The 13,011-nt window shown below is 35.8% G+C and overlaps 1 protein-coding gene across 10 annotated transcripts in view; it reads right to left on the bottom strand.

Moving 5' to 3' along the window:
• The window catches only part of KANSL1 (KAT8 regulatory NSL complex subunit 1), a 229,203-nt gene that overhangs the window by 21,101 nt on the left and 195,091 nt on the right, over positions 1–13,011 (bottom strand). For all 10 annotated transcript variants that reach the window (XM_072645924.1, XM_072645922.1, XM_072645923.1 and 7 more), the window contains 2 exons: positions 4,101–4,210; positions 3,442–3,637 (listed from right to left, as the gene is read on the bottom strand). In XM_072645924.1, coding sequence (XP_072502025.1) covers positions 3,442–3,637; positions 4,101–4,210 — 306 coding nt within the window. The remainder of the gene's footprint in view (positions 1–3,441; positions 3,638–4,100; positions 4,211–13,011) is intronic.

Raw genomic sequence — 13,011 nt, 5'->3', positions numbered from 1 at the left:
CAGTTACCCAACTAGATTCTAAACTATAAACACCAAACATCAGGTTTACTAATAACCTTAGGATTTTGGTAGCTAATGGGACAAAGAAAATCATCTTCCCAGAAAGCCTAACAAATACCCATGTACCTTACTGCAGAACATCACACTTATATGTAACTTAAGCTAAACAAGTCCAACTTGAACCAAAAATAATGGTGCAGTCTAACATCTGCCACAATAAAAGGCCTAAAAGGCATTGTGATCCATCATCAATATGAAAAGACAACTTTTTTTAATCACACACAAAATTCAAACACTAATACATGAAGAACAATCTCTACATAGCAGGTATTCAAAGATAATACATCTTTCCCCTTTTCAAAACTACTTCTCCTCTACTAATGTCCTTATTTCCATGAATGATATCATTTCCCCCCCAAACTTTCAGGCTCCCTCTGCTCTCTCGCATGTACTAAGTCACAGACATCTCTGTACTTCGTGCTTTGCATGTCTATTATTGGGTGCCTTCCTTTATATTGCCCTTTGTGGGAACTGACACCCAAGGCACTAAAATCATCCCCTATCTCTCCCTGCTCTAATCTATCTTATAGCTCAGAAGAGTCAAACTTCTAAGATGTAATTAGGAAATGTTTGACAAAATAAATAAAAATACAATAAAACATACATGTTAGTTTGTAGTTTTTCTAAGTCAATATGAGACCCACAGGAATCTATTTCTATTTGACTTTAACACTGAATAAAATACTACTTTCATGTTATTTTCCTTGTTCACAAACATTAAAAAGTTCCAAAGGGCCCATGGGACAGTTCAAACTCTTTAGACTAGATGATGCTTTATTCATCTTTGGATGACTTTTAGCACCTACTAGTGGTTTCTTACATATATATAAAATGTAAATGTATCCACCCACCACTGAACAGGTTTCAGTAATTCCTATTGTTAAATGGACAAACTTCCGAAGTGATATATGTAAGAAACCTTATTATATGTACATATGTAAGGCTCTCTGGCAAGACGCTGGAGTCAATTCAAAGAATTTCTAAAGTAACTTAAAAGCAAATACCTAAGTCAGTTCTAGTTAAAACCAGCTACCTCAGTGACCTAGAAATTTACTGGGTCTTCTTTGGCCTCCATGCAAATTTTGCTTCAAGCTGACCTGCCTATAAATGGCGCCCCTCCCTCCTCATCCTTTCCTCTCTGCTTATCTTAAACCTATCGCTCAAGGTTTAGTTAAAACGTAATCTCTACTTCAAATTTTTCCTAGATGATAATCTGAATTTCTCTCACTCTTCTAAACTTGCAAAATAATCTACTGTTTGTATTCACTGGAATTCACTGGAATTTAATTATTCTGTACCATTATGCTGAATGGTTATTTAGTTTTTGGTATATTTCATGTCTTTTCTCCATAACTAGATTATAAACTCATTGAGGGTGGAGAACATATCTTCTTACAGCCTTAGCCCTCAGCACAGTGTTTTATAATACAATAACCACTCAAGTTTCTTTTATGACCCAAATTCTAAATGGCAACCAGGATTTGATATTAAAATTTAAAAACTAAGACTAAGGAGATCTTACGAGATTGTTGTAATGAACATGAATAGTAAATAATATGTTTTATATTTGACAGTGAAATAAATATTTTAAATGACACCTTTCTACATATATATGACTTAGTAAATTAACATTAATTTATGCAATTAATTTGCCTTTAATGAGCACAAACAAAGTGTAATATGAAGGAATGGAAACGTTCTGGGTGGCAGGGAGTAGACAATCTGTAATTCAAACAGTCAATCAAAAGCTGACTCCCTTTGATTTCTTTAAATACTGTTAATCAATGAGTCAAGAATTTATTAAGCTCATACTATATGCCAGGCACTGTTAAGTGCTGGGGAGAAAAAAAAGGGCAAAAAAAAAAAAAAAAAAAAAGACTTACTGTCCTAAAGGAGCTCTCATTCTAATAGGGGGAAACAATATACAAATGGGGGTGAGAGTGGAGGGAGAGGGAGGAGAAGAGTGTATATATAATCTCAGAGGGAAGGCATTAGTAATGCAGGGGACTGGGAGAGACCTCTTGCAGAAAGTAGAATTTGAGCTGAGTCTTGAAGGAAGTCAAGAGGTGGATGTAAAGAGGAAAGCACTCCAGGCATGAAGAGCCAACCAGAGTTTCAGAGTGTCACAAAGATGCCACTGCTTCTGGATTATAGAGTAAATGAGTTAAGGAAAGTAAAGTTTAAAGGAAAAGAAGAGACACTGGGAATGTAGAAGGGGCCAAGTTGGGAAAGGTTTTATAAAAGCCAAACAAAAGGTTTTTATATTTGCTCCTGAAGGGTAATAAGAAATTATAAGATTGTACTCAGTAAAAAGTGTCATGTTTGGATCTTACTTCAGGACAATCACTCTGGTGACTGAATGGGGCAAGACTTGAAGTAGGCAGATCCACCAGCAGGCTACTGTAATAATCAAGGTGTGGGATGAGGGCCTGCACTAGAATGCTGGCAGTGTCAGAGGAAAGAAGGGAACATGAATCTGTAGTAGCATTTTAGCATCCAACACATCCTTTATCACAAAGAGCAGAATGTCACATCTTATGTAGTAAATAGAAGACACTTCATTTGCCCATGCCCAAATAACTGTCCTCTGTGTCCTGCTTATGTTTCAAACATACAACTGAAGAAAACATTAAAGATGAGAATGACTGATTAATTTCCCCACACTTGACATTAATGTATTAATTGTTTTAATACTACTTATTGTTTTGCTTTACCTTACCTTCTCAACTTTTCTCTTAGAAAATAGTTTAGATTTTGGTGGTCAAAATTTAGAGGTGAGAAAACTGCTGAATTTTCTTAAGTTTCTTTTATTCCTGATTGAAGATCAACTAAGAAAAAGCAAAACTCTTCTACACTTCTTTCTCTTTTAAGAGGTTATGAAAAAATTTTGTTAAAACTATCATAAAATTGAAGATATTTTCCTAAGAACAAAACCACCAAAACAATCAAACAATAATTATGTTGTTTGAAATGTGTTTAATCAACTTCACAGTTTAAACTTCCTTCAATATTGTTTTTACAAGCTCTACTATAAAATTGTGATTTAATAATTTTTTAAATTTACAAATCTACAAGTTCCCGTAGTTCAGAATTTTATCATCTTTGTTAGTGTTCAACAATCTGTCTTTCTAGTAATAGAATTCATTTCTAAATCTCAAGACACACATCTAAACCAGGAAGACATGCTGTCTAAAGTGACAAAAAGAATACCTCAGGTGGCACATTCATTTCCCATTTATTATGTTAAGGAATATGTCTATTCCTTCTAATTCTTACAGAAAAGTTCAAGATGTCTGAGGTTAGAACAGCAGCTCTAACACTCCTACCTGACTGAGCACACTCTCCACCCAGGGCAGGACATCAAGACATACCAGTACTGACCTTCTTGGAGAGGGGTACAATGCTGTTGGGTCGAACAAGTCTCCGTTTTTTACAGCTTAGTACAGGGCGGGTCCGGGCTGCTCCACATGGACCATCAGCAGAAGCAGAAACCAGATTCAACCGTTGCTTTTTATGTAGTAATTCTTCAGCATCAGAACCATCTCCAGGTGTATGGTCTGCCAAACTAGACTGGAGTCTACACAAGGGGAGAAGTGTTAACATCTCAAAATATTCTTTTTTTAGTAAATAAAGAACAGTCTACTCATTTTATACTAACCCCAAAACAAACCATGTCTTCAATACAGAAAACCGCTATTTAGTCATTACATCCATAACTAATCAGGATAAAAGTTTAATTAAGATAGAATATTAACTTGCATGGGCTTTGATTCCTCCCACTCCTCTCCCCATATTCCAGTTAGGGAATTACTGAGTAAAGAAAAAAAAAAAAAAAAACAGAAGACACCAGTAAAGGGAACCACAGTGTCTGAAGGTGGGCAGCATGCAAAATACACAACAGAACCTTCAGCCTCTGTAATCCCACCTATGGCTATTCTGAAAATGTTATAGTATGATGTGATCCAACATTATTAAATGTTAATTTATGGATGAGCTAATTTGACAACTCCTTTTTGGTGTATTTAGATATTTAAACTTACGGATTAATAACTCCATTGATTGGTCTCACTATTCCACATGGTTTGATGGAAAGAGCCTCTGAAGTATTGGTGGTACCAACATTTTCCAGTGGCTGAGATATGGAATCAATCTGCAGAGAGAGAGGAAAAAAATTATCACTATTCACTTAATAATCTTCCTCTGTGTTAGGTAAATCATCACAATTGAGGCAGTTAGAAATTCTAACATGTTCAGGTCATAGACAATAAGTGTTTAAGAGTTTCAAGAATACATAAATGTTGCATCATCTTCTACTTTCACCCCCAAATATTTGAAAACCTAAAAGGCCACTGCCTATATAGTCATGACTCAGAAAAGTCATCAAACAACCATACAGCATAAAACTTCAATTTCCTGTTGGAATGATAGACTAATTTTGAGCCTCAAAAGAAGAATTTTTTAAATTCAGCCAGCACCCCACCTATTACAATATAATAAGAATAGAGAAAGACAGATCTGTCATCTTCACTAACACTATGCAATTATTTACTGGTCCACTGATGCATTTTAAGAGGAAAAAATCAATTTTGAGGTAATTTTTACTATATTTAGTCTTTAGCATTTGATAGAACATGGGAAAGATTTGAATCACATTAAATCTGCTCTATGCAGCTGACTTCCAAATATCATCTCCAAGTAATTACCTTCTAAACATTCCTACCTGGGTACCCCATCATCACCTCAAATTCACTACATTCCAAAATAAACTATTCAATTCTTCCAAAACCTGTCTCTTCTGCAAATCTTCACACTTTGATTGAGAGAAGAACCATGTTACCAGTGACCAAGGCTCAAAAATCTCAGAATCATCCTTCCCTCTTTATCATCCTTAACCTTCAAATCCCAGCAGAGCCAACTTCTGTCAATTCAATGCAACTGCCTTACCTACTACAATACCTTCCTACTTGGTCTCTTTGCTTTCAATTACCTTCCTTCACAATATATCTTTTACATAGCTGCTACCTATCACACAGATCTGATCACATTACTAAAAATCTTCCAATGGTTTCCTATCATCCACTGGGTCAAGACCCTAAACATTCATCCATCTTACCATGTCTTTTCTCATTCAAGTTCCAGGAGACTATTAAATGTTTCCAGTTTCATTCCACCCTTTCCTTCATCTCTTCTGCACAAATCAGAGATCATGCCTTTAAAAACTTACCGTGGTCTCCCTCAATCTCTAATAACTGACAGTCTTCCTCTCCTTCCAAGGTTTAGGTCAGGTGCCCCCACATATAAAGTCACTCTTTTAGCCCTGAATTGGTTCTTAATATTCTTTTTAAAAATTTTGATTTCCAAATTTTATCCTTCCTTCCAGTCCCCCCTCCTATCCACTGAGAAGACAAGCAATATGACAGTATCTATACATATGAAGTTTTGAAAAACATTTCCATATTAGCCATGCTGATAAAAAAAAAAAAAAAGCAAGGAAAATAAAAGTGGTAAAATTATGCTTCATCTGCATTGAGACCACCAGTTCTCTAAAAGAGAGGCAGACAGCATTTTTTATCACGAGTCCTTTGAATTATGGATTACCATATTGAACAGAGCAGCTAAGCCTTTTTGTTACAATGCTGTCATTTTGTATTAATTCATATAATCCTTCTCAGGTTTTTCTAAAACTAACCATTTTGTCATTCTTATAGCACAATAGCATTCCAATCACAATTATATATCCTAACTTGTTCAGCTATTCCCCACTGGATGGGCATCCTCTCAATTTCCAATTCTTTCACCATAAAAAGAGCTACTATATTTTTATACATAACTCCTTTCTCCTTTTCCTTGCTCTCTTTGCAATATAGACCAAGCAGTAGCATTGCTGGGTCAAAGGGTATGCGATTTTATAGGCTTAGTTTAGGCATAGTTCTAAATTTTAGCTCTCCAGAATGGTTAGACCAGCTCACAACCCCACCAACTGTGCATTAGTGTCCCTACTTGTTAACTTCCTTTTCTATCATGTTTGCTTATCTGATAGGTATGAGGTGGTACCTCAGAGTTGTTTTAATTTATATTTCTCTAATCAATAGTGATTTAGAGCATTTTTTTCATATGACTACTAATAGCTTTGATTCCTTTTTCTATTTAAATCCTTTGACCATTTATCAATTGGAGTATGTAGAGCAACTTAATCTTTCTGCTACTCCTAGATAATCATCTTTTCATCCTTGAATCTCACAGACCATTCTGCTCAACATCTGCACTTAATCATTTTCTATTTTTTTTTATGGTTGCGTGGAGGGGTGAGAAGGCAGGCAGATGGGTGAATGAGAGATCCTCATCTTCTACCCCATATATATGGTAAGCTCTTTTAAAAAAACAATTCTATGTTTATGGCTATAGTAAACACTTAGAAAATGTCAATCTTATTAGTTGAAATATATAAATAGACGTCTTATTTTGAGGTTCTCTCTTGTTGAGAAGCTACTGTAAAGTAGCAGAGAGGGCACTGGACTTGAAGTTAATAAAATTCACGCTAAAATTCCACCTCAAACAGTTACAGGTTCTGTAATGGTAGGAAAAAAAAATTTATATATATATATATACACATACACACACACACATATATGTATTTATTAAAATTCAAAGGACTCAAATTAAGAATCCTATTCCAGTAGCATGTAAGCTCCTTGAGGACAAGGATTATTTTTTTTTAATCTAATACAGTGTCCTGAACATGGTACATAGAAGACATAAACCTGTTGAATTGAACAGTGAGTTCTGAAAAGTTGCAATAGTGGCATGCCTAATCTCAACATATAGGTTTTTATTTTCATTTTGTTTTTATATTTAAAGACAAATATCTTCCTGTATCTTACTCTCCTACATATCCTCTATGAGGAAATTTGGTTCTTACATCAAAAGTCAGTCTACCTGATCTTTGCATACTTATAAAGTATATGTTAATCTATGTCATCACTTCCACCCCACTGAGTTTCACATGGGAACACACATTGGAAAGTCCAGGAAAATCCAGAAAAGAGGTGATGAGGTCAGGAACTAAGTTACTGATTGTATGAAAAAGAGCATACAAGATATTTAAGATCTTGTAGAAATAGAATTGGCATGATATGACAACTCAATGGGTTTAAAGTGATGACATTTAAACATAAATTTAACCCTCCACCCCAAAACTCTAAAAAGCATTCCATACACTAATCCCATTACAATGTATTATAATTATCTCTATATCTCTCAACACTTCAAAAAGTTTCTTAAAGCTAATAAATCATCAAGCATTTATTAACTATCTCCTTTGAGGAAGAGACTACACTTGGTACTGGGGATACAAATAAAGAATAAAATAATCTCAACTCTCAAGAAGCTTCAATCTTTTCAGGGGAAACAAATTTATATGTGTTAGTATGCATGCAGGCAGAATAAATACAAAATTTTTACAAGGAAGTTAGAGAGGGAAAGTGGGATCAGGAAAGGCTTCATCAAGCAGTAGTTTCTGAGCTATGCCTTAAAGAGGGAAAGTCCATGAGATGGAAAGAAGAGGTGGATTTCAGACATGGGGTACATGAAGATAATGCAAAGGCATGGAGCCAGGACATAAAACATCCTGTGTGAAAAACAAAGAGAAAGTCAGTTTAACTGGATCTCAAAATGTGTAAAGGGAAACAAAGTAGAATAGATGTTTTTTTAAAAAATTGGGGTCAAGTTTTGAAGGGTTAGAAAAGCCAAAGAGAAGGGTTTACATTTATCCTAGGGTAAACAGAGAGCAAATAAGAGTTTACTGAGTAAGAGAGTAACATCATCAGTTCTGTTTTAAGAAAAATTGTCGGCTGTATAGTGAGTGAACTTGCAAGAGGAGAGACTGGAGAAAGAAGAAAAAAAGAAGAAGAAACCAGAAGGTCATTTCCACAGTCCAGGAGAGCTAATAGAGGCCTTATTTAAGATGCTGTTTGTGTGAAAAGAGAGGACTAGACATGACAATAGAGAACTGAAGTTCAGGGAAGAGAATGAGGTGAGATGTATGGATTTGGGAGTCATCTGTACAGAAATGATAACTAAACTTAGAGGGGTGATGAGGTCACCGAGAGATAGTGTGAAGAGAAAAGAGAGCCCAAGAGTGAGCCTTGAGATAACCCACAGTTAGGGGTCATGAAACTACAGTTGAACCAACAAAGTAACCTAAAGAAGAAGCAGTCAAAACAGGTAGGAAGAGAAAGAAAATTAGAGACCTGAAAACCCATGGAAGAAAGCATAACCTGGAGGAGAGAGCAGACAACAGTGTTAAATGAAGCAGGGAGGTCAAAAAGAATTAGGACTGACAAAAGGCCATTAGATCTGGAAAACAAGAAATCACTGGTAACTTCTCAAAGAACAACTTCAGTTGAAGTGGCAAGAGTAGAAGCCAGACTGCAAAGTGTTGAGAGGTCAGTGAGAAGAAAGCGCAAGCAGTAAGTGGAAAGAGATTTTCTGGACAGTTTGGCTGAGGAATGAAAGAAGGACAAATAGGGATTGAAGGGATTATAAGGTCTAGTTACAGTTTTTGTAGTATCTCTACATTGCAAGTACCTAAGTGAGTTAAATTTGTCAAATTTTTCAGTATTGGGTATGCATTTTCCCTCCAAGTGAAGACATTCCTAAAATGAATACAGAGATCTACTGGAGTGGTAAAAAGTTGAGAAATACCCCCTTTACTCACATTTCAGCAACAAACTAATGCTTTTAGATCAAATGGAATAGAAAATGTAGACCATCACATGTGTCCCACAGTGGTAGGAACCTGGCATACAACAAATACAATTACTGCATCAAATGAGATAATGGACATTAAGTATTATACAAACTTAAGGCATTAACTTTCTGAGTGAGGGAGGGAAGACATGAAGCAAACAACCTTCTAGTCAAGAAGCAGGTAATGGAGAGATAAAGCCAGCAGCTAATCAGAAACCCTAGAGACACTCCAGCTACTCTGTTATCATTCTCTACTTTATGTACAGAATGTATCATGCCCTTATATATTTAGTTCAACACAAAAACGTGAAAACCCATTATGTTATTCAAATAAGCCAAGTTCCAACACTACCTAATATTCAGTAAGATGTAGTTCGTCTTCAACTGAGAACTTCATTTCAGATTCTTGAGGTTAAAACCACAAGAAGAGGGACCCCACAGAATCTATGATACCCCCCTCCCCCTTCCCCAACCATCACCTCAGGCAACAAATAGGAGATCATGGAAAATCTTCAAAGGAACCTCCATGTCTCAACCTATAGACAGGTCATTTGAGTGAGCACATTTAAACAAGCTAACCCTCAGTTTCTAAATACCATTTTGTTGAAAATAATAACATAATGAGAGAAGGGACCTCACAGAAGGTCATCTATCAAGAATACTTTCTAAAACAACCCTACCAAATAGTCATCCCATCTTCTACAGATCTCTAGTGAACTCTCTACACCTGTAAAAGCATCAAATTCTACTTCTGGACAATGCTATATATACAGTTCTCTTTATACCAAGACTAAATTTGCCCTATCTACTATTTCTACCCATTGCTCCTCCATTCACCCACCACCATTACCCCTCCTCCTGTCACTACTGCTAGATTATCTCTCTTCTGATGCCAATTTTGGTTTGACTTCACTCCTTAAAGAGCAGCCCTCCTCCACATAAGAAAAATGAAAACCTAGTGCCTATGACCAAGTTCTGTGGACTCAAAGGTCCCCTTGATTCCTATGTCACTTTTTTCTGCCCTCCAATATTCTGACAAATGTCAGGAAATTCTGCCTCTTCAGATTTTTCTTTCCTATCCTTTGTAAAATCATTCTTTGATATTTTCAAGAACACTTCATTTTCTCTGATAATCTGGAAAGCGGAAAAACTTTACTTGTGTCTTCTAGAACAGAGATTTTTGCCTGCTAGCATACTTGGCCACTGCAGGAGGAAAAAAAACTCACAACCTATTCAGTCACTAAGAAATTCCTCCTGCATTCCACAGCACTAAGAAACATGGATTCAAAGTCCACATCTGGACCTTATTAGCTGGGCACTGCGAGTTAAATATCCCACTCACTGCCTCATGTTCTTCAACCATAATATGATTCTTCTTATAAAGTGCTGCTGAGGTCCAAATAAGGTTATGCAAATTTTGTCAAGTGCTTTGCAAACATTAAAATATTAAATAAATATTCACTCTTATTGTCCGTATTTTACAGGTGAAGAGTCTTGCCCAGTATCACATAGATAAACTAGAACACAGCCAGTGTTTATTTCAAAACAAAGTCCCCTGACAGCAAACCCATACACAAAAGCAGCTTGTCCAGCAGAGAGAACTGAGATTGGAATTTTTTTTTTTTAAGTTACAAAAAAGAAATGATCTAGAGGGATGAATATTTTCTGTTCTGCTCAGTTATAATAGTGAAGGCTACCTAACAAGGCAAAGGGTAGTGAAACCAATGAATGAAGGCATAAGAAATATTAAATTCACATATTAGAGACTTAAAAATTATTTTAGTTTTAGATCACTTAGGTTTTCAAATAATGGATGATGTGAACATTAAAATTTCCAATAAATCTGGAAAAGGGACTTGGGAATTTAAACCTCTCCACTTTCTTCCCCCCTCATCCCAATCCCAGAATTTTAACAATTGTTAACAAAAAATTTCATTATGAAAGGTATCACTGTTCATAAAAATGCACTCCCAACATAGGCTCAATTCATCTTGTCTGAAGAAGGACAAAGCTAGGGGATCATTAACAAGCAGATTATGGATACTTCTCTAATTCTATCTCATAAACCATGTCCTTCCACTTCCAAAAGAATCAACTTTCTTGATCTCTCAGCAATGATCAATATAGGTTTGTATAGTTAAACTTAACCTTAAAAGGCCAAGTACTTGGCAGTGCTATCTAGTCTTGTTCAAACAGAAAACAGAATGAATGGATACACATGCATGTGAGCCATTTGTTGTTCTTTGTCGTGCCTTTCTTTGCCAAGAAAACTTGCAAATGAGGTCATAGTTTGCTACTTCATTCTCCAGCTCATTTCATAGATGAGGAAACTGAGGCAAACAGAGTGTAATGATTTGCCCAGGATCACACAGCTACTAAGTGTATGAAGCCAAATTTGAACTATAAGTCTTCCTGACTCCAAGCCTGCCACTCCATCCACTGTGCCACCTAGCTTTCCTACACATAAACATACCTTGCTGGAGGTAAGAAAACAGGATAACTTATCCATAGGTTTTTCTTTTATTCCCTTTATTTAGGATCATGTCATTTAAATCAATAAACTTATTATTTCATTTGTTTAGATACTCCTTTTATTCTCACAAAAACTGTGGGAGGTAGATGGTATTATCATCCCTATTTCACAGGTGAGGGAACTGAGTCAGAGGGTAAGTGACTTAGTCAAGGTTACACGGCTAGGAAAATCTGAACTCAGGTCTTTCTGATTCCAGGTCTAGCACTCTTAACTACTGCACCACCCAGTTGTCTCCAAAGAATACGCACCTGGAAACTTAATAGAAGTCTCATTATCATACTTTATTGAAAGTTTAATATGCTAGCTGATTATTTTAACAGGCCTAATTAGTATTTGTTAATAGTGAACATCAAACAATCAACATCCAGCATAACAGGACCTATGATAACTCCCAGTCTTGACCTTCCTGAAACTTACTGGATTACCAGGAGAAAACAAAACTATCCAGTATTTAGTACTACCTCACCTATTTCTTTCAGAAATTTAACTATCAGCTCACAATTTCAAGATTTCAAGGCTTCAGGGAAATTAGTATGTCTTCTCATCAAAAAGGAAAGGAATCCTTATGAATGTTCATGGAATTAAGGTTCTCTCAGTCACCAACAAAAAGTAAACCTGACTGCCAACACATCAGACTTAAATTTTTGGTCCTTTGTTATCATTTTATTTCCTCTTCCATTATCTCTGCAATGATATGAAAGAGGCACAGAAAAGAATGTATAGAAAAATCTTCATGGAATTCTATGAATGAAACACTGATTTGAGTCAAAGCTATGCAATATTCTCTAAGGGAGATAAAAGCTGTCCTATTCTCTGCAAACACCTCCCCAACAAGACCAAGTTTTAAAAACCTTTTTAACTACATTATTCATACACATCACCATACACCAAAGTCTCTTCAGCTATTTCTAGATCACACTTACTACTATAGCATCCTCATGGAATCAAATGAGATTTCAAGAGAGGATCCTGAAAGCAATTAAGCACACTACTGTATTCTCTCCCTTAATCCCTTCAACCATAGGAACCATCTAAGTAAACTGAAAGTATGCTCAGTCATCAAAATAAGATATTCACAAAATTTAGAAGCATAAGTAGAAAGATTTACTAACTACTTTAAAAACATTCTAACTAAAAATCAAGTTATTTTCAATATCTCATTATGAATGAGATAAAACTTACTAGAACGTGGCCAGAGGTTAAATAAATCCCAGTAGCTTTCAATGTAACTGACTCACAAAAAAAAGACACTTAAAACTGCCTAAGCAAAGCAGAAGAGGTGGTCACTTCACTGACAAGTAACAGGTAAATACAAAATCGATAGGGTTCCCTTGAGCACATAGGTTTGGGCATCTCTTACACTCCCAAAGCATATCTTTTTAGCAAATGGCTTCTAAGTTCAAGCAAGCAGGAGGAAATTAATGGGGGTGGGGGTGGAGTGAAGAGGCAAATTCCAAAATCTTCCAAGTATCTTATTTCCTCAACATTATGACTATTTGGAACTTCTTCCTTTTAATAATCCTATTTGTTCCTTCCGTTTGACTTTGGAAGAAAAGCAAGATATTGTATTTGACTGCATATTCTACGAAAAGGGTTGATTTTCTTTTTTTAAAGAAGACCTAAGCAAACTGTTACATAACAAAGATCAAGGCTTAAAGCACTACAATACA

The sequence above is a fragment of the Notamacropus eugenii genome, chromosome 2, assembly GCF_028372415.1.
Source record: "Notamacropus eugenii isolate mMacEug1 chromosome 2, mMacEug1.pri_v2, whole genome shotgun sequence".
NCBI lineage: Eukaryota > Metazoa > Chordata > Mammalia > Diprotodontia > Macropodidae > Notamacropus > Notamacropus eugenii.
The sequence above is the reverse complement of the archived record's forward strand: the minus strand, read 5'-3'. Positions and strand labels throughout refer to the sequence as shown.